Genomic DNA, 19,648 nt, shown 5'->3' with positions numbered 1-19,648 from the left:
GCAGGCCTTTAATCACAGCACTTGGTAGGCAGAGGCAGACAGATCTCTGTGAGGTCTAGGGCAGCCTGGTCTACAGAACGAGTTACAGGACAGCCAGGGTTACACAAACAAACCCTGCCTCAAAAACAAACAAACAACCCCCCAAAACTAAATAAATAAATAATAACTCTTCTATTGTCTAGTCTTACAGCAAGGCGTGTAGTGCACACCAACAATTGCCAGCATTTACAAGGGAGAGGTAGGAGAATCTGAAATTCAAATTCAACTATGTATTGAGTTCAAGGCCAGCCTGGGTTATGAGACTCATCTCAAATAAAAATAAAAAAATAAAAATAAAATAAAAAAAAGCCTACCATCTTACAGAACATGTGTATTTATGTGTACACACGAAATGAGGGTTATTGAGGAAGAAACAGAAACATTTGAATATTGTTTTTGAGACAGGGTCTTACATTGTAGCCCAGGCTTTCCTGGAACTTGTGGCAGTCCTCCTGCCTCAGCTTCCCAGATGCTGATGTTACAGAAATGGCTGATAGAACTTGTTTTATGTGTGCTCAGTAACTCAGTCTTGAGAGTGACTGGACCATTCAGGGCATTTGTTTTCCACTAACAGCGGGCTGTAGGGAGAGCGGCAGCATGGCTAGCCTGTGGTTCATGTGGTGTGAACCAAATAAACCTTCATATATATATATATATATATATATATATATATATATATATATATATGTTATTTTTTGAGACAGGGTTTCTCTCCTAGCTGTCCTAGAACTCGCTCTGTAGATCAGGTTGACCTCAAACTCACAGAGATCCACCTGCCTCTGCCCCCCAGCACTGGGATTAAAGGCATGCGTCAACACTGCCTGGCTCTGGAGTTCAGATTTTTAAAAATGAATAAATTACACTTATTGGGAGTGTGTGTGTGTGTGTGTGTGTGTGTGTGTGTGTGTACATAGTCCATACGGAGGTGAAGATAACCTCAGAGGCCGGTTCTCTCCATCCACCCTGGGGGTCCTGGCCTTAGGTCATCAGACGTGACAGCGAGCACCCTCACCTGCTGAACTTCAGATGTTCAGATTAGAGCTGTTTAATTGATAATCTTAGCCACTATTCCCTAATCTAAAAAAACTACGGTGGAAACATGTCTGGTCCCAAGCATAATAGATGAGCGACTCATTCAGCCTGCTTGAATTTCCCTTCCACGTCTCACTGTGTTTTCCCGAAACAGTGAGAAGAGCCCTGGTTGTATTGGCCCATGAGGAGAAGACTTCATTCAACTATGCCATGAAGGAGGCTGCTGTAGAGGCTCTGAAGAAGCAAGGCTGGGAGGTGGATGAATCCGACCTCTATGCTATGAACTTTAACCCCATCGTTTCCAGAAAGGACATCACAGGTAAGAACTGTCTCTCTCCCTTGACAGTGGACTCTGTGGCCCAGCCTCAGCCCCCTCTTTCCTCCCTACAGGTAAGCCAAAGGACCCCGAAAACTTTGAGTATGCTTCAGAGGCAGCTCTAGCCTATAAGGAAGGCCGCCTGAGCCCAGACATCGTGGCTGAACAGAAAAAGCTGGAAGCTGCAGACCTCGTGATATTTCAGGTATGGCTAGGGCAGAAATCATAAGGAAGTGATGTCTGGGGTGTTTGTCCAATGCCCTGGAACTGCCGCTCTCAGCATTCCCTCTGAATAAATGATGTCAGTCAGAGGGTGGCACTGCATAAGTTCACAAATAGTACCCAGCTTAGCTTCCTGTGCTTTGTGTACTTATTTAAATTACAGTGTGTGTGTGTGTGTGTGTGTGTGTGTGTGTGTGTGTGCATGCACACTTGCCCTTTGCTCCTGGAGGGCAACTATCAGGAGTTGGTTTTCTTTATCCACAATGCAGTCTGGGGGATCCAATTCAAGTCATCAAGCTTGGTGGCTGGTGACTATCTGCTGACCAGACTGGGGTTAATTATACTTTCATGTAGGAACATGGTCCCAAGGATGACACAGAAGTCCCGGCCTTTCTCCCCCAGTGTGCCTAGTTAGTGGACTCTCCCTGTGGGCTCTCTTAAGTGTGTACTTCTGCTCCTTTTGTATCCCGGACCATCTGAGAGTAACAGTGATTTCTACGCATGTGCAGCATCCCAGCAGCCGCAGTTACTGGGATTAGTTGCATGTGAGACCACACCCAGCTTTTCACAGGGGTGCTTGGGAAGTGAACTTAGGCACTCATGCTTGTTAGACTAGCTCTTTATGGACTGAGCCATGTCTCTAAGCCCTACAAATTCTTTCTCTGTCCTGGCTTTCTTCCTGGATGTGTTCATGAGCTTTGAACCATGTTTCAAGGAGAGTAAAGACTTGAGCAGATTCTCCTCAGCTTTTATTGGGATCAGAGGGCAGATAATATGCAGTTTTGGGGTGTGGGGATGGATGACAGAGCCTCAGACTAGTGTGCAAGGCATGTGCTCTGCCACTGAACAGTTACCCAGATAAGACTTTCTCATGGGGCCCCTGATACACCTTAGTCACAGTGACCAGTGGTCTACACTCTGAGTGAGTCTGTTTGTTCTAGATGATGGGATTGTAGATCCGTGTGCACAAGGGAGGCTCGTCTTGGGAGGACATCTGCTAACGCAAGCTCTTGGGAAAATCTTCTGTCATTGCTCGTGGAGGCAAAGGTGCCTTGCAGTCCTAGCTGCTTGCACTTTGCTACCAGTTGGATTCCATGGAAACAGATCTTATCTGCATGTGACTTTATTCACACCCAGCCAGCAGCTGTAGTTTTTAGAAGGAAAAAAAAAAGAGTCAGGGCCAAGGACAGAATCTCCTCTTTTCTTATTGAGTTAGGCACTACCATATAATTTTCTTTAGTATTTTGTTTGTTTCGAGACAGGGTCTCTCTGTGTAGCCCTGACTGGTTTCGAGTCATTATGTTGAACAAGCTGTCCTAGAACCCACAGAGCGCTGGTTTCAAACGTGTGTTCCACCATATCAGGAAAAATTTTTTGAAATTATGTAGGCTGTGCGTCTGTGAGTGAGTATGTGTATGTAGGTGCAGGTGCCTGTGGAGACCAGAAGTGGGTGTTGGATCCCTTGGAGTTAGATTTCTGAACCACTTAACAATGTGGGTGCTGGAACTGAGTCTGGCTCATCTGAAAGAATATGTACTTTTTTTTTTTAAAAAAAAAAATTTATTTTGAGGCAGAATTTCTCTGTGTTCTTCTGGCTGTCCTGAAACTCACTCTGTAGACCAGGCTGGCCTTTGAACTCACAGAGTTCCACCTGTCTCTGCCTCCCCAGTGCCGGGATTGAAGGTATGTGTCACCACTGCCTGGCGAAGTGTGTGCTGCTAACATGTAAACTCTCTCTCTAGTTCTGTGTTTTTTTTATTTTGATTTTGTTGTTGTTGTGTATTTTGATTTTGATTTTATTTTATATTTTGAGATTGGGTCTCCCTATATAGTCATGGCTAACCTAGAACTAGATATGTAGATCAGGCTGGCCTCAAACTCAGAGATCAACCTGCCTCTGCCTCCTGAATGCTGGGACTATTTTTGAGTACCACTATGCTGCCTGGGCTAGCCTTGAACTCACAATCTTTCAGCCTCAGCCCCCTGAATTGATAGGATATATTTCTTCTTCTCTTGCTTTTTTGAGGTGGTCTAGGTATATAGCCCATGCTGCCCTGAATCCTCAGTATCTTGCCTTAGCCTCCTGAGTTTTAGGATAGCAGATGCTCACTACCACATCCAGTTTTAGTGTGTGTGTCTGTGGGGGAGGTCTCTCTCTCTCTCTCTCTCTCTCTCTCTCTCTCTCTCTCTCTCTCTCTCTCTCTTTCTCTCTCTCTCTGTGTGTCTGTGTGTGTGTGTGTGTGTGTGTCTGTGTGCTATGCTACCCGGGTTGGCCTCAAACTCTTGGCATTCAGCAATCCTGCAGCCTGGCCTCACCAAGTAGTTCATACTAAGGGAGCAAAGCACTTCCCCTGGTTATCCCTGGTTTGCTAAATGTGCTAACGTTTCCTGAGGGAATCACAAGGGTGAAGGTGCTCGATGGTGACACTGTTGCTCAACACCTGAGCTCTTCCCAGCTAGGAGAGGAAGGGACGGCAGGGTAGTGCATAGAGCTGACCCTGGGTGTCTTCTGCCCTGCAGTTTCCGATGTATTGGTTTGGAATGCCCGCCATTCTGAAAGGCTGGTTTGATCGAGTGCTCGTGGCAGGATTCGCCTACACATATGCTACCATGTATGACAGCGGTCCGTTCCGGGTAGGTTAACCATTGGGCATTTCCTGGGTAGACGCTGCCCCGAGAACACAGCCTGACTCTAAGACCAGGGAGCATTGTACAGCTATTATAAATCAAAAGATTCCGTGTTTTGGATTTGATTTTTATTTACACTTATTTATTATTTCATGCATATAGGTGTTTTGCCTGCTTGTGTGTCTGTGTACTGCATGTGTGCAGCACCCATGGAGTCCAGAAAAGGGCACCAGATCCCCTGGAACTGGAGTTACAGACAGTTGTGAGCCACCATGTGGGTGTTGGGAATTGAACCTCGGTTGACTGGAGAGCAGTAGTGCTCTTAACCCCCAAACCACCTCTCCGGTCTCCTAGTTTGTTTGTTTATGTGGGAGGAGCACACAGTGCCTAGGAGTGTATGTGGAGGTAAACTTGCAGGTTGGGGGTTAAGACTCGGGTTGTCACTCTTGGTGACAAGCACCTTCACCAGCTAGGCTACCTCACCAGCCCTTGGACTGTGTTTTAAAATATTCCAGAAAAAAATGAAAAAGTGAATGTAGAGGGAAAGTGAGCAGTGAAGGACAGATGAACTAGACTTTAAGATGTCTGGTAGACACTCGCTGTGATATTTTTCTCTTCATGTTTGAGATTTTCCATAGGAAAAATAAAATGAAATTTTGATGACTTGGTGTCAGACACTTAAAATCCCATTTGGGCAGTAGAGGCTGGAAGATCAGGAGTTCAAGGTCATCCTCAGCTACATAGAGAGTTTTAGGTCAGCCTGGGATACTTGAGATTCTGTCTGGAAAAAAAATACAACAACTAAAAAACAAACAAACAAAAACCAAAAAAAAAAAAACCTCTTTGTTATTTGGAGGATAAATAGAAGCAAGAAACATCTTGTAACTTTTTTTTAAATTTAAATTTTAAAAACTGACTCAGGGTCTCTCTTTGCAGACCGGCCTGGCCTGGAACTCACAGAGACCCACCTGCCTCCATTTCCTGAGTGTTGGGATTAATGGCTTGTGCCACCAATGTTTTTGTTCTTTTGTTTTTTTGAGACAGGGTTTCTCTGTGTTGCCCTGGCTGTCCTGGAACTCACTCTGTAGATCAGGCTGGCCTCAGCCTCACAGATCCTCCTGCCTGTGGTTCCCAAGTGCTGGGATTAAAGCCATGTGCCACCATGCTGGGCCAACTACCATGCTAGGCCATCTCCTGATGTTTGAAGTGAGTGTGTGATTTGTGCTGCAGTCGTGGCTGTCCACAGCCGCATGCCGGTCACAGCCACAGTCGGAACATGTGCAGAGTCACGCTGAAGCTGCAGAGGAGTTGGTCTGAAATGATAGCACAGTAGGACGGACGGATTCGCCCATCTCCCTGGGGCCCCGCTCATTAACTCACTGGGTCCCAGGAGAGGAGGGGGTGACACTTGTTTTCTCTTTCAGAATAAGAAGACCTTGCTTTCCTTTACCACTGGGAGTAGCGGCTCCATGTTCTCTCTTCAGGGTATCCACGGGGACATAAACATCACCCTCTGGCCAGTTCAGGTACCTTGTTGTGGGTGAACTTCCAGGGGAGTTAGTTAGCTGAGCGTTCCTCGGAGTCCAAACCTCCAGGCAGTAACCGAAAACCGAAGACCCGAGGAGTGAGGAGGAAAGCCTGGCAATGATGCAGCAGCACCAGGGCTTCTTCCTTCAGGAGCTTGTGACCCAGGCCGCTGGGGTACATGGTCAAACAGTCTCTCCTAAGCAAAGTGCACCAGCCCTCAGCGTGTGGAGTCAAAACCTTGGACTCCCCAGTCTTCCTGCAATTGTATCTGCAGCCCCAGAACATTCTGTTTTTCCTTTATAAAAGAGAGGGAAGGAGGAAGGGCTCTGGGTTCTGCCTCACTCCATCAGGCTTGCAAGGCTGGTACCTTTACTACCTGAGTCATCTCCCCAGTCTCCCCCTCCCTCCTTTTTAAAGGGAATGGTGGTGGTGCAGTGTGGTGTGTCGTGGGCTGAGAGATGGCTCAGCGGTTAAGAGTAATGACCTCTCTTTCAGAGGACCGGGGTTCATTTCTCAGCACCCACATAGCAGCTCACAACTGTCTGCAACTCCGCTTCCAGGGGATCCGATACCCTCACACATATGCATTCAGGCAAACCCCCAAAACACATAAAATAAAATATTAATCTTCAAAAGGGGGGGGGTCTCATTATGCAAGCCCAGGGTGACTTGAACTTGTGGCAGTTCTCCTGCCTCAGCCTGTTGGGTGCTGGCTTTAAGGCATGGGGCAGCACATCTGGCTCCCTAGTCCAGGTTAAGAACTGAGTTCATTCAGCTTGCTTTGGAGGTGGGCTTTGGGGTCACTGGACCCTGAGAATGAGGGAAGGGGATTGGAGAAATCAGTGAGTGAGGTGTGTGGCGTAAAGACTAAGCTCACCATGTTGAGTGGCAGAAAATGCACATCCACATGCCCTGGCACGAGCCACTGCCAAGGAGCAAGCACTCTCCCTAATGTAATAGAACTTCTGGCTCTTTTGGCAGAGGATCCAGGTTGGCACAGTTTCAAGATTTTATTCATTCAAAGGAAAGCGCCACCAAGGAGGTTAAATGAGGTGACAGAAAGGGAGGGAGGAAAGAAGGTGAGAGAAGGAACTGTGGCAATTCCCCAGGGCACTTCAGGTCTGACTGGACTCTAATTGGCAAGCCCAGATCATTCTTTTTTGTTTGTTTGGTTTTTTTTTAATTATTTTTTAAAAATTATTTATACAGTGTTCTGCCTGCATGTCTGCAGATGGTTGTGAGCCACCATGTGGTTGCTAGGAATTGAACTTAAGACCTCTGGAAGAGCAGCCAGTGCTCTTAACCTCTGAGCCATCTCTCCAGTTCCAAATTACCCGTTCAAAATATTTTTAAAACTTTAGCTGAGCGGTGGTGGTGCACAATTTTAATCCCAACACTTGGGAGGCAGAGGCAGGCAGATTTCTGTGAGTTTGAGGGCAGCCTGGTCTGTAGAGTGAGTTCCAGGACAGTTGGGGCAACACAGAGAAACCCTGTCTCAAAAACAAAAAGCAAATTTTAAAACTTTAATTTTTATTTTATGAGTTTTATTTGCATGCATCTCTGTACCGTGTGTATACAGTGTCATTCGAGGTCAGAAAAGGACATTGGATCCCCTGGACCAGGTGTTGCCATCGTGTGGGTACTGGCAACCCAATCCAGGTCTTCTGGAAGAGCAGCCCATGCTCTTAACCAGCAAGCCCTCTCTCCAACTCCCAGGCAGCTTTGTTTATTTTTCTTTTCTTTTTTTTTTAAGATTTCTACTTATTTACTTTATTGCTGTGTGTGTGTGTGTGTGTATGCTACATTTATGTAGGCACCCACAGAAGGTCATCCAGTCCCCCAGAGCACTCCACATGGGTGCTGAGAACCAAGCTTGGGTTCTCTGAGAGAGTAGCAAATCTTAATGGTTGAGCCAGTTCTTAGCTCCCAGACCAACTTATTTTTTTAATATATTTTATTTATGTGCATTTTAAAATACAATTTATTTTATTTTGTGTGCACTGATGCTCTGCCTGCATGTATGTCTGTATGAGGGTGTCAGATCTTGGAGTTACAGACAGTTGTGAGCTGCTATGTGGGTGCTAAGAATTGAACCCAGGTCCTCTGGAAGAACAGGCAGCCCCTTTAACCACTGAGCCATCTCTCCAGCTCCCAGACCAACTTCTGATGCTTGTTTACAGTACAGTCTGCCAGACTGCTCCTGCGACTTAACTCTTGTGTTCTGTCTCTTGCAGAATGGCATCCTGCATTTCTGTGGCTTCCAGGTCTTGGAACCACAACTGGCCTATGGCGTTGGCCACACCCCACCTGATGCTCGGAGGCAGATCCTGGAAGGGTGGAAGAAGCGCCTGGAGACAATCTGGGAGGAGAAGCCACTCTACTTTCCCCCAAACAGCATGTTTGACCTCAACTTCCAGGCAGGATTCTTACTGAAAAAAGAGGTTCAAGAGGAGCAGGAAAAGAACAAATTTGGCCTTTCTGTGGGCCATCACTTGGGCAAATCCATTCCAACTGACAACCAGATCAAAGCTGGAAAATAAGACGTTTTTTCCCCCTAACATGTAAGTTTAACCTAGTTATCGTTTTGACAGCTTGCCTGACTTTTGTTTTCCCCTTTATTCCACAAGGATAGGGAAAGAAGTAGGTTCACTTCATAATGTTCTTGCATAGTTCTGTCAGTGAGTGTATGACTGTGACTGCACTGTAACCAAAATCAGATTAGGTGCCACAGGTCGCTTGATATTTGGGGGTGGGGGTGTATGGGAGCTGGAAGATACGTCTCTAGGTCATCTACGCAATATAATCCTTTTCTTAGGGCTAGCCCTGGCCACAGGGCATCCAATGCTCCAGAGATTTGTTTCTTTTAATTACCTCTCTGTGGTTTAGAACCGAGGGGAATTGCTCAAAGAAAACAAAGGCTGAGGGACCTACTTGCTTAAGTCTTGCTTAAGCTAAAGTCTGTTTACAATGCATCCCGGTTTCAATTACTGTGCAGTGACTGATGAGCCTCCCGGGGGATTTCTCTCCAGCTCGTCTCTGTCTTGTTTGTACACAGCACACACAGGTCCTAGGAAAGGAACACGGAAACAGGTCTCTGTCCCATTTTTCCAACTTTTTTTTCTCAGAAATAAATGAAAACACACAAGGACATGGTGGTGCATGCCTTTAATCTCTTAAATACTTAAAAATAATAGCCCCCTACTGAGCCGGAGAGTTGGCTCTGCTGGCAGTTAAGAGCACTTGTTGCTCTTGCCCAGGACCTGGGTTCAGCTTCCAGCCGGCTGACACCTACACGGAAGCTAAAAGCTGTTTCTATCTCCAGTTCTAAGGATCCAGTGCTCTCTTCTGGCTTCTGCAGCCATCAAATATACACAGTGCACAGACATACATGCAAATAAAACATTGATACACATAAAACAAGTCCTAAATGCCAAAACAAAACAAAAAACTATAGCCTTCCACCAAAATTAAAGTTTGATCTATTCAAATGTCTTAAGGGTTTTTTTTTTTCTATAATATTGGGAAATCAATAACATTGCCTTTTTATTTTTAAAGACTGGTTTTATTTTTATTTGTGTGCATTATGTGTGTGTGTGTGTGTGTGTGTGTGTGTGCGTGCCTGAGGGTTTGTGGACCTGTGAGTACATCTATCCACAGAGGCAAGAAGAGGGCCTTCAATCACCCAGAGCTGGAGGTACAGGTGGTTGTGAGCCACTGGAAGTGGGTGCTGAAACCAAACTCAGGCCTTTACAAGGGCAGAAAGTGCTCTTTAGCTACTAAACTATCACTCCAGCCCTGATGATCACACTCATTTTAAGAAAATATTTGTATCTCATGATTATTGAGATAAAGTTGTAGGTCTTATTATTTATGACAAGTAATTGTGTGTGTGTGGTGTGTGTGTGTGTGTGTGTGTGTGTGTATTGTGGGAGTAGCTAAAGAATAGCTTTCTCACAAATATGAAGCAAGCATTCTTCCCTTGAACTACATTCTCGGTTCCCCATTTTGGCATAAGATTCATTTTTATTCAGGTGTGAATGCACACGAGTGTGCATGCCGAAGGAGACTAGAATGGAGTCATGACTCCTGGAGTTAGGGGCATCTGGTTGTAAACGCCCTGAGGTAGTGCTCACAACTGAACTCCATTTGGGTTCTCGGCTAGAACAGCAAGGGCTCTTGAATGTTGAGCCATCTCCCTAGCTGCACCCCTACCCTTACCCCCAATTTAAATTCTTGAAATGCAAGCAGGGCATGTTGATGGTGCTTTGAGTATCATCCCAGCATTCAGGAGACTGAGGCAGGAGGGTCAGAAATCTGTGGTCATCCTGAGCTATAGTGAGTTTGAGGCCATCTTGGGAAACAAATACATCTTTAGGTGCATCTCTTTCCACTGTGGGTGCAATTCAAGGAGATTACAATAGTGCGCCCTCTTGTGGCAAATGCAAGAAAGCATGCAAAGCTAGGTGGACAGAAAATCTGCAGACCTACTTTAGAGCTGGATGCTTTGAATCCGTTTTAACAATAAACCCACTTTACTGGAACCAGTGATACAGGCATCCAGGTTGATCTATTCAGGGTTCTCTGGAGGAACAGAACCTAAAAACGAATCTAGGTAGATAAATGGGATTTATTAGAATGGTTTACAGGCTGTGGTCCAGCTAATCCAACAATGGCTGTCTAACAACAGGACCAAGAATCCAGTAGTTGTTCAGTCCATGAGGTTGGATGTCTCAGCTGGTCTTCAGTGTATGGCAGAATTCTCCAGAAGTCGGCTCTAATGTCAGCGAAGCGATGAATCCGCTAGCGAGAGTGAGGGCAAGCAGACAAAGACGGCGAGCTTCCCGCTTCCACGTCCTTTATCTAGGCTGCCAGCAAAAGTGTGGCCAGCTTAAATGTGGATCTTCCCACCTCAAAAATCTGGATTAAAAGTGTATCTTCCCAGCTGGGCGGTGGTGGTGCACACCTTTAATGCCAACACTCAGGAGGCAGAGGCAGGTGTATCTCCGAGTTGGAGGCCAGCCTGGTCTACAGAGTAAGTTTCAGGAAGCCAGGGCTACACAGAGAAACCCTGTCTTGATAAACAAAAGCAAAATAAGCAAGCAAACAGAAAAAGATGTATCTTCACATATTAAATGATTTAATTAAGAAAACCTTCCCTCACAGGTATACCCACTTGAGTTTTAGGTAATTCCAGATGTAGTCAAGTTGACAACCAAGAATTGGCATCACACTGGTCGAAGTGGAATCTCTAGAGAGATCATCTTAGAGATTCAGTAACAAGTGGTAGCCAGGTGTAGGTAAGGTGATGTAGCTTGAGCTGACCCAGGAGGGCTGCTTCATATTGAATGACTATGGAATCATCTGTCCCTGGTTCTTAGTGATGGAAAGAAAGAACTTACTCTTGAAAGCCATACTTTGATCACACATGTACCATGCATATGTGCTTGAAAGCTATCACACGTGTGGAAACACAAAGAACAATAAAGTCTTGTGTTTTGTTTTGTTTTGAGAGAGGGTTTCACTATGTAGCCCAGGCTGTCCTGGAACTCAGAGGTCCATATCTGCCTCTGCTCGAGTGCTGGGATTGAAAGCACCCATCTCTGTCCTGCTTTCATTATCTTAAGAACATTGGGAAAGAAAGTGGAATTACAGCACACAGTGAAAGTGGGGTCAATGGATGCCTGGGGGTGGGGTCAGTGTTTACTCTGACATTCCCAACCAATGGGCTGTGGAGAAAAGAATGAAAGGGACAGAACTGGGGCTGAGAGAGTTGTTTCATAGAGGCCAATAGAGAAAGCTGCCCACTAAGTCCATGCTTGTCAAATAAAGTGCTAAGTGAGCCTGGATACCAGGAGGAACACTCCAGACACCGGGGTGTCTGTAATAACCCCCTGGGACAGGATCGTTCAGATAAGTTCAAGGAACTAGAAGTGAGCAGGGTTAAAATGGAGACTGACAGGGGTCAGAAGAAATGGGGCTATGGCCCCGCAGCTGTAAGGAAGTCCTGCAGGCTTCAGAGCCAGGGGGTGCTAAGGCTTGTTTGGAAAGGGTAATTCTGACTGGTGTGTGAGCAATCAAGTATAAGAGATTAGGGTGGACTTGGCTCTCCCAGGGTGCTGATACAATAGAAGCAACAGGTGTATTCGACCAGTGTTATTGGAGATCTCTCTCCCGCCCACCAGTTCCAGAATAACCACTTTGAGGCTTAATATTAATCACAAACTGTTTGGTGGATGGCTCAGGCTTCTTACTGGTTAGCTCTACATATTTAAATTAAGCTATCTTTAGTAATCTGTGTATTGCCACGTGCCCTGTGGCTTATGTGCTCTGCCTCCCACTCCACCTTCTTTTTCCCTCTGTTTGGATTTCCCACCTAGCTATATTCTTCCCTGCCATAGGCCAAAGTAGCTTTTTTATTAACCAATGTTACAAAAGAACTTTGGGTGATTGTCCAGGCAGCAAGATGTCTCTGTCATTTCTAGTACTTTGGGAGGTGTTTACAATGCACTTCCTGTTTACTTAGGTAATATTGTATCCTTCTGGGATTTTTGATGGAGTTGAACAATAGATAGCTATAATTAATTTGTGATGGTATAAATCCTGTCAGCTAGCTGCTCATTATTAGTCTGTAAAGACTGAATCATCTCTAAAAGTGCTTCATTCTTGGCTCTGTTATTAAACCATTTTTAAGGATATAATATGAAAGACAAAGGTATTTCCCAGTATCAAATAAATGGATGCGTCAGAAAAACCATATCAGCCTTGCAGAATACCATCCATTGTATAAGCATAAAGGTTATTAGATTCCAGATGGTGATATTGTTGGCAATTATATAACTTTCAAATTTATTGATTTTATTAATCAAATGACCTTATCTCCATTATGAGATTTCAGAAAATTGTTGTGGGTGTAATAATCTTTATTGGCCAGTAGGTGACAGGGTTGTGGGTACCTTGCCGAGAGACCTGACAGTGTGAACAGTCCTGCTTTGTTCTGCATGGCCACCTGCTTAAATACTGGCAAATATGCTTGAGAAGTTAAGTTGAGAAGTTAAGAGCAATTCAATACACAGAGAAAGTTTTTTGGTGGCCAGAATATCAAGGAACCCAGAACTTGTGAGCCAGGAACACAAACTGGAAGCTGGGAACACAAATCTGAAGCTGCACATGTCACCATATGGCAGGAAAAGTGGCGGGGCAGAGGGGAGCTTGCATGAGCCCAGGAAATTGCCAAGTTGCCAAGCAGTGGACCCATTAGAGGAGTAGCTCCATTGTGGCGAGTATTTGGCAAAAAACTACTTAGTAGGTGAAATCAAGTTAGGTGGGCGGGGGTGGGGGACCACTGGCAGCAGACCTTTTGAGTTGGTCCTAGAAGTCATGGAGTCAGGACCCACATGGGCACCAGATATAGATGGACATGATAAAAAAAAGTTCCACACGTGTTCAGAATTAAGTATAATAAAGGGTTCTTTATTTCAGGGTATACTCACAGATCAACAGTCCTTTGCACAAGTGGGGCACAGGAATGGAATCCAGCAGCTGAAAGAGAGGGAGAGTGAGTGGCTAGGCAAACTTTACACCTGCATTTATAGTAAAAGAGACTACACCCAAGTGGACTGGTATCTTAAAGGCTATTGGCTGAAGGAGTTCCCACAGCATACCAACTCTCTTCCCATCCCTAAAATTAACATAGTTTGGTTTGAACATCCCATGTTTTGACACATCTGAAGAGCTCTACCTACCTGCTGTCCATAAACTCCAGGCTTGGGTCAAGATGCACATCTTGTATGCCAGCCCAGCCCTTCTGTGTAATCCCACATCTCTGGAGTGTCTTGCAGAAGTTGTCGGCAGCTCTACTGGTCAGAGAATCTTTTCTCTGTAGGAGTTCTTACTGCTTTTAAAAATCTTAGTGGGAAAAAAAGCCAAAACCGAAACAAAAACAAAAAAGCCCAAAAAACCAAAAACCAAAAACCAAACCAAAACAAAACAAAACCTTTTGAATCTTGTACGTTTTAGGAACTTCCTGAAACTTGTGAGCTGTTTAGTTCCTGGTCCACAAGTTTGTTTACTTTGGAAGTCTTATCAAGCTTCTCTCTAGGGTGTTTCAATTTACAGGAAACTATTATACATTAGTGTCTAAGTCTTGAACTCTGCACCTTTCTTTTCCTATTAGACCTAGCTTAACTGGGGGAACTTTTCACTGTTTTTTACACTTGACTTGCTTAACTATTAATTTCAAAAACCCATTCTTTCAATATCTTTCTTTATTAAACTTAACATTTTCTGGGCTGTCTTCTTTAATTCATTCAACTATTTTAAAGTTTTTCCTTGTACTTTATTAATCTTTTTAATTTTTTTTAAAAAAAGTGTGTGTGTACACTCACAGAGGCAAAAATACTATATGTACAGTGTAACAAAACCAACCTTAAATTTATATCAATAAACCAAAATCTATTTTAATGTAAAGTATTTATCTCCATACCATATTTCTTTCTTTTTATTTTAGAAATTGACTGTGACCACCAACCATCTATAACCTACCCATTTAAAATGAAAATAAATATTTATAAACAATCATTTTTGGAATTTGGGCATAGTTTTTTTTCCAAACTGCTTCCTGCTGTTGTTGGACAAAATACTTTTAGAGTTCATGGAGACCTTTCAGGGAGTCTTGTTCCATCAAACCATATTAGCTGGTAAGGAATCCACAGCTTTCTATCCTCTATGGAAACAAAAGCAGAACCCCTTTTTCAAAGTAACATGTCTTTAGACTTAAATTTGGAAGTCAAGATACCTTTAAAACGATATGTTGGTTTAGCTTAGCAGCCTGTACAGTGAAATGTCTCTCTGTAGTTAGCTCATTCACAGTCAAAAACTGCAAAGAAAACACGATAATAATATCCCTAGTAGAATTTTTGGGCTCATTTATGTAAACTATCATATCATCAGCAAATAGTGAAAGTTTGACTTCTTCTTTACCAATTTGTATCTCCTTAATATCCTTTTGTTGTCTTATTGTTCTAGCTAGAACTTCAAGTACTATGTTGAATAACTATAAAGAGAGTGGACAACCTTGTTTTGTTCCTAATTTCAGTGGGGTCACTTTGATTTTTTTCTCCATTTAGTTTGATGTTGGCTCTTGGTTTGCTGCATATTGCCTTTATTATGTTTAGATATATTTATTGTAACCCTGCTTTCTCCAAGACCTATATCATGAAGGGATGTTGTATTTTGTCAAAGGCTTTTTCAGAATTCAATGAGAAGATCAGGTGTTTTTTTTTTTCAGTTTGTTTATAAGGTGGATTACATTGACAGATTTTCATATGTTGAACCATCCCCACATCTCTGGGATGAAGCCGACTTGATCATGGTGGATGATGGTTCTGATGTGTTCTTGAATTCAGTTTGTCCATGGGACAGGGCTGATCCTGCAGAGATCACTGTCTCAGGCCTGTTCCCTCAGCGGTTGCTCCCTCATACCTGCTCTTGTGGAGGTCACTAACTTGGGCCTGCTCAGGCAGAGTTACTGGCCTGGGCCTGGTCCCACAAAGGTCGCTGGCTCTTCTCTTTCTTTCTAATCAACTGTATTTATGTTTCATCAATATTATTCATTTTATCAAATAATCTCATTGAGTCCCATAGTTTTTCTTACTTCTATTGATTTTTGATATATTTGCTATATTCATATCAATCTACTCAAAGTCACATTTACATAATTTTATTTTGAACTGGAATAACCCCATGAACCTATTGAATTTGGAGTGCTATTTTTCACCTCTATTTTCATCTGTGTCCATTGGTTGCTATAGAACTTCCAGGTTGAAGTAGTAAGGTTGCTATACGAAAGGCAGAAGAGGAGAGACTAACTTTTCACCTCTGTATAGTCCAGTAAGCATTATGGATGGGAAGCCCTCTACATCAGCACGGTCTCTGGCTATGTCCTATAACTCCACCTTGCTCTACGGCCTCTGAGCTCCTCTCTTCAGTCAGCAGCAGAGAGGCAGGAGGATGTTAAGAGCCAGGACTGGCAGTCAAGGTCCCTCACTTCCACCCATCATCTACTTCACTGAGCATCCCATAGCCTCTCCGGAATGCAGGGATGTGGCTCTCATGTGGTGCTGAAGAAGAAAGGCAACCCAGTTGCTTACCAACCCTGTAGTTCCAGTGCTACTCTGAGCCTGAAGTGATGCTGACTGAAGCAGCTTGCAGGATGCTAAGAATCCTAGATTGGCTATCATGGGTTCTCCCAAGGCCCCTTTTCTGATTTGAACAAATCATATTGTTCCTCGACAGTAACCCTACCAAATTGTGTGTTCCACAGCTCTAGTTCTTGCCCCAGTATCCTGACTGTAGCCAGTTTCTCCATTGGCCTTACATTTTCCTGGAACATTACTAAAACTTTCTCAGACCTTTATATCGTATTAATCTTGGTCAGTTTCCAGATACCTCCCATATACTGCCTGGAGGCTTCAAACCAGCTGAGCCCACACCTTCTTCCAGGACCATAATGGTGCTTCCCAGTACCTTGGAAACATTGAGTGGACATCCTGGTTGCTATAGCCTGCCTCCCAGAGTCCTTATATTAATACTGCCAATGAAAAGCCAATCTTCTTCTGTACCATCCTTGGACTTTGTAATTTCAACCTCAGGCCCCCTGTATATATACTCTTATACTTTCATGTGTTTTATGGACAATATTATGAAAAAAAACCCAAATGTATCAGTTTTATTCAAAATGATTTTGCTGGGCGGTGGTGGCGCACGCCTTTAATCCCAGCACTCGGGAGGCAGAGGCAGGCAGATCTCTGAGTTTGAGGCCAGCCTGGTCTACAAGAGCTAGTTCCAGGACAGGCTCTACAAACTACAGGGAAACCCTGTCTCGAAAAACCAAAAAAAAAAAAAAAAAAAAGATTTTGTAATTAGTGTTTCCAAGCTTCTTTGTGACTCAGAATTTCTTTATCTACTTCTTTAAACTAGAAAGTGCTTTGTCGTTTCTTGCGTATGCATGGGTGCGTGCTTGTGTGTAGGTGCACAGTTTAAGCACGTGCTCACGTGTGGGGAGCCAGAAGATGACCTGAGGTTCCTCAGGTCCAATCACCGTTTCCTTTTCCTGAAGATAGGGTCCTTCATTGGCTTGGAGCCCACCTGGTATGCTAGACTGCCTGGCCAGGGGGTGCCAGGGACTTGCCCTTCCCTGCTCCTCAGTGCTTCGATCACAAATGTGAGTCCATGTGGATTTGGGCTCCAAACTCAGGTCCTCACATGTATAAGGGAAGCACTTCATGAACTAAGCTTTTTCCTGAACCCTAAAACTGCTTTCTAAAAATGAGTAATGTATGATTGGAGACATAGCTCACTGGGGAAAGGCATATAGTACAGTGCCAGACAAACATCTCAGATTTTCAAAGAGTAATAGGTGATTTACATTTTCATTGAAGTGCTTTTAATAAGAGGTGTGCTCACTGGTCACATCCATTTGTTCCTTAGAGACCTGGTTTATTTATTGATTCGCTAGTTAAGATCTTCATGCTGGGATTAAGCCCGGAGTCTTGCCCATGATAAGACAAGCGCTCTACTGCTACACATACCTAGCTGTTTGCTTCTTCTTTCTTCTCTTTTAAAAGCTATTACCTTAGAACTGCTTATCCGAACAAAACATGTTTGCCTTGATAATATGTTACTCTGAGTTACTCTGACGGTCAGTTGATGTATAAAAGGACACTCATCATATATCTTTTTGCTAACCATCATGGATTCTGCTTTCAGGCAGTTTTTAATCAGACTGTCTAAATGTGCTTATTGATCTAAGGGTATGATAACGATTTGAAAAAGTAACCTCCGTCTCATGCACCATTCATTAGCCTCTACGTCATTGCAGGCCACGTGATGTTTTGCTAGCATCATTGTTCCCAGATGCACAGATTAACACTATTTCTGCTTTGCTCTCTGTGGCAGAGGTAGCAGCTGCCTTTCCTTGATATCTTTGTCTTCTCTATGAAATCTCCAGTTCAATTCCAATTGACACACGGGAATGCGATGAGGAGAAAACAAGAATCCCCCTGGTGTGAACATTTCCTACCAAACAAAGCATGTCTGGGTGTTTGGCAAAAAACCACAAGAGTGCTCCCTATTCTCAGTCTTAGAAAGGCTCTGTTAGTGGTCGTGGGCTGCGTCACTTAAGTAAGTGGAAGAGGTTAGCTCATCCGACTTTCCCCTCATATTGATCCTCTCTCTCCCAAGAGGAGCTGTGTTGTTGATGTTCATGGATGTTATTCTTCAGATGGGCAGCCTGTCAAAGGAAAGAAAGGGTGAATGAAAATGAGGCCCTAGTGAGTGGATAACCAATGACTGCATGCATGGGGCTGACAAGCGGTATGAAGCGCACATCTTTGTTCTCGACCAAAGTGCTTCGTTTCTAATGGAGATTACGGTAAGGAGAAGCTGAAGCTGTAAAGGAAACGGTGTCTCAGGAGCCTCTGTACCGGCTGAGCCATAAGCTAATACAGTGTCCAGCGCTTAATGGTGAACAGCAAGACTGCATTGTCTTTCCACAGATGCCACTCATGTGCAGTCCAAACAGGTCAATCACTAGCCAGTTTCTGATGATCGCAGCACACTCTGCAAGAGTCAGAACACACTCGGAGGTAAAGGCTCACAGACCTGAGATGGGGCAAACCATCTGACAGAGATGGAACTTAATCCACCAGAGGAATGAAACAGACCACTGCATATTCATTTCTATCAAATTAATCATTTGTACACAACGAAGCAAAAATTTACAAACCAAGAAATTCATATTATTTTTAATTCCCGTTTCAATAAAATGCTATATCCTTAAGAGAGTTGGAGGAAAAAAGAAATACAAATCAGAGAAAGTTTCTTTTTCTTCCTCTTCTTCTTCTTCTTTTTAATATAAAACAAACAAACAACAAAATCCACTTCCTTTGTTGCTAGGAACTCTGGCTAAGTTCAACACCACAGGTTTTGTGGACAAGCAAAACAATCCTGCAGTAAACACACTAAGAGTCTATTCATCTCTCATAAATGCGTATGTCTAACTCTCATTAATATTAATGGAGTTACGTACAGGCATTGAGGCGATAATAGACCCCTATTAAAATCCATTTGTATTCATGAGCTATTTTTTAAAAGGTTACTCTTCAGTCACTTTTTTTGAGAAGCGTGAGTGAGCTTCTTAACTGCAAAAGATGTTTCAGATGGAGCTGCCTAAATGTGTAAGAACCCAATTAAAGTTTATTTGCAAGGGATTTCCATGAGAAACTTGACAGTAAATTGACACAGTACTCCCCGCCACAATCACCTTCACAGGCTCTATTAATTTGTATTAACTAGAAAGCATCACACGAGTCCTGTTTCTTGCTACTCTTAGTCTTTGTATTCTGAACTTGACAGATTGTCAGCTGTCAATCTGTCCACATCTACATCCATCAACTGAGTGTTTCCATCTGGAGAACACGCCAAGCCAGTCTCTGTGGCATTGCCTTTTAGACTGCACATCTCAGGCCTCTCACAACCAGGGAGGCCTTAGAATATCCTAGACTGAGAATCTGCGAGCAATACTATGTTCAGGACATAAACACTCCGTTTGTTAAAGTTTGTTACTCTGATCTACTGAGTCCTGATTCCTGAGCTGGACTGATGATGAAGGAGAGGATGATGGGAAAAGAAAGTCAATGGGACAGAGCCCCCTCCTTTTTGTGCTTTGTCTGAGGAGGAGGCAATGGGAAAGGGCAGGGGGGGAAATGGGGTCTGAGATCCCTCAGTTCACATGATAAATTTCTTCTAGATGTTATTATTTAAGCTATACTCTGTGCTTTGGGGAAAAACCCTTATACGTTTAGAATTAAAATATAAGGCATTTCA

The 19,648-nt window shown here is 43.7% G+C and overlaps 1 protein-coding gene across 6 annotated transcripts in view; it reads left to right on the top strand.

Annotated features, from left to right (window-relative positions):
* LOC119827766 (NAD(P)H dehydrogenase [quinone] 1) overlaps window positions 1-14,341 on the top strand; it is a 70,505-nt gene extending 56,164 nt beyond the window's left edge. For 5 of the 6 annotated variants that reach the window (XM_038349629.2, XM_038349631.2, XM_038349630.2 and 2 more), the window contains 5 exons: window positions 1,226-1,390; window positions 1,462-1,592; window positions 4,130-4,243; window positions 5,662-5,763; window positions 7,999-9,252. In XM_038349629.2, coding sequence (XP_038205557.1) covers window positions 1,226-1,390; window positions 1,462-1,592; window positions 4,130-4,243; window positions 5,662-5,763; window positions 7,999-8,304 — 818 coding nt within the window. In that variant the 3' untranslated portion in view covers window positions 8,305-9,252. Of the gene's footprint in view, window positions 1-1,225; window positions 1,391-1,461; window positions 1,593-4,129; window positions 4,244-5,661; window positions 5,764-7,998; window positions 9,253-14,270 lie in introns of those variants that run through there. The other variant, XM_038349628.2, reaches the window with a different exon arrangement.
* Window positions 14,342-19,648: the final 5,307 nt, after the last annotated feature.

This window comes from Arvicola amphibius, chromosome 12 (assembly GCF_903992535.2).
Source record: "Arvicola amphibius chromosome 12, mArvAmp1.2, whole genome shotgun sequence".
Classification (NCBI taxonomy): Eukaryota; Metazoa; Chordata; class Mammalia; order Rodentia; family Cricetidae; genus Arvicola; species Arvicola amphibius.
The sequence above is the reverse complement of the archived record's forward strand: the minus strand, read 5'-3'. Positions and strand labels throughout refer to the sequence as shown.